The sequence below is a fragment of the Callithrix jacchus genome, chromosome 13 (genome assembly GCF_049354715.1).
Source record: "Callithrix jacchus isolate 240 chromosome 13, calJac240_pri, whole genome shotgun sequence".
NCBI lineage: Eukaryota > Metazoa > Chordata > Mammalia > Primates > Cebidae > Callithrix > Callithrix jacchus.
In genome coordinates, this window is record NC_133514.1 from 16059892 (window position 1) to 16061449 (window position 1558).

General features: G+C 52.2%; 1 protein-coding gene across 10 annotated transcripts in view; it reads right to left on the minus strand.

Moving 5' to 3' along the window:
• The window catches only part of CDCA2 (cell division cycle associated 2), a 110727-nt gene that overhangs the window by 108483 nt on the left and 686 nt on the right, over positions 1–1558 (minus strand). For 3 of the 10 annotated variants that reach the window (XM_035269989.3, XM_035269987.3, XM_002756826.6), the window contains exons 1-2: positions 872–1105; positions 49–109 (exon numbers count right to left, since the gene is read on the minus strand). In XM_035269989.3, the coding sequence (XP_035125880.2) occupies positions 49–109 (61 nt within the window). In that variant the 5' untranslated portion in view covers positions 872–1105. Of the gene's footprint in view, positions 1–48; positions 110–871; positions 1106–1290; positions 1326–1441; positions 1504–1558 lie in introns of those variants that run through there. The other 7 variants (XM_078347205.1, XM_035269984.3, XM_078347204.1 and 4 more) reach the window with 6 other exon arrangements.

Here is a 1558-nt window from a genome sequence, read left to right on the forward strand (position 1 = left end):
CTTATCTAAACCTTCAACTTCACAAGGAGGCAGCAGATCATCATATACCAGCATTATTCATTGCAGACTCCTCGGTTTCAGGGGGCTTGTCTTTTGAACTGGCATCCATCTAAGAGGTGAAGAAAAACAAGAAGAAAAATGAAAAATAACCCCACCAGCAAAATGAATGTTATTCGATCACGAAACTCATTCAAGACTGAATGAGTCTTGAATACAGTCCATACGGGCATAGAAACACATGACACAGGTGTCACTTTCTAGTTTCTGTGGGTATACAGTAGACGTATATATTTACGGAGTACGTGAAATATTTTGACACAGGTACGCAATGCGTAATAATCTCATGAAAGTAAATGAGGTAGCCATCATCTCAAACATTTACACTTTGTGTCACAAACAACCCAATTATACTCTTAATTAATTTTTAAATGTATAATTGTTACGGACCGTTACCCCGTTGTGCTAGCAAATACTAAATCTTTTTCATTCGATGTTTTTGTATCTGTTAACCATCCCCTCTACCCTTCCCAGCCTCTGGTAACCAACCTTCTACTCTAAGCGCGTACTTTTAAAGCCAAATTAAATATAAAGAAATGGAGGAAACTGCTGTTCAGGATACACCAAAAGCAGACCCCAAGGGATAAGCCATGGCTTTTTAACCGTAGCGAAGACCTGAATCATCAGGGTACCCCGCTCAAGACGCAACTCTGTACATTTCCGGAAATTGTCGCTCAGCAGGTCCGGATGCACCCCTCATCACCCAGAGCGGCTCCTGAGAGGACCACTAAACACTGCGCTGCAGGGTAATCCGAACAAACTCCCGAGAAACGCCGCGGAGAAACAGCCCCATGCAGCCAGGCTGCAATCCTACCTCTCACGCCGCACCTGGAGGCCCGCCAGGCAGCTAGGCTTACTCCCACAGCTCCGCAGCAGGCGAGCGTCGCGCTGGCCGCTCCTTCCAGACCCGGGCTCCTCGGTTTGGAAGGGTTCTCCTGGCAAAGCACCCGCAGTCGGGAGCCGCTCGCGAAGCCAGGAGCCCGGGGTCCTGGAAACCCAACTGGACTCGCAGCCCGCGCCGTCGCCGCCTCTGCCCGCCGCCGGATTCAAATCCCCAACCCCGCCCCTCGGCCTTAATCTACGAATCACTCCGCCACCGCCCCCTCCTCCTGTCCGCGTACACTCCAAAGCGCTCCCAGGCATCTCCCTCGGCACGGGAGTGGGTTCCTGGGCTCGGAGAGGAGCCACCGCGAGCTGCGGTCAACCCTCTGACCACAGACACCCGCTACTGACCTGTGACCGTGGGAACTACTTATCGGGAGTGTCTCGCGGAGTAACGCTTCGGTTAGCTCTTTAACCCCGCCTCCCACCTTTCGATTGGATGCTGCAAACTTCGAAAAGACTCATTTGGCCAATCCTAACAGGGTGACGAGCTGGCTCTTACCCAATCAGTTCGTCCCTACTGCAGCCGTTTCCTCGCTTGGTTAGCTTGTGGGCGGGGCTAGCGCAGGAGGAGGGGCGGACTGGTGCGTGGGTCCCTTTTAGAGCTCCACCTCCTTAC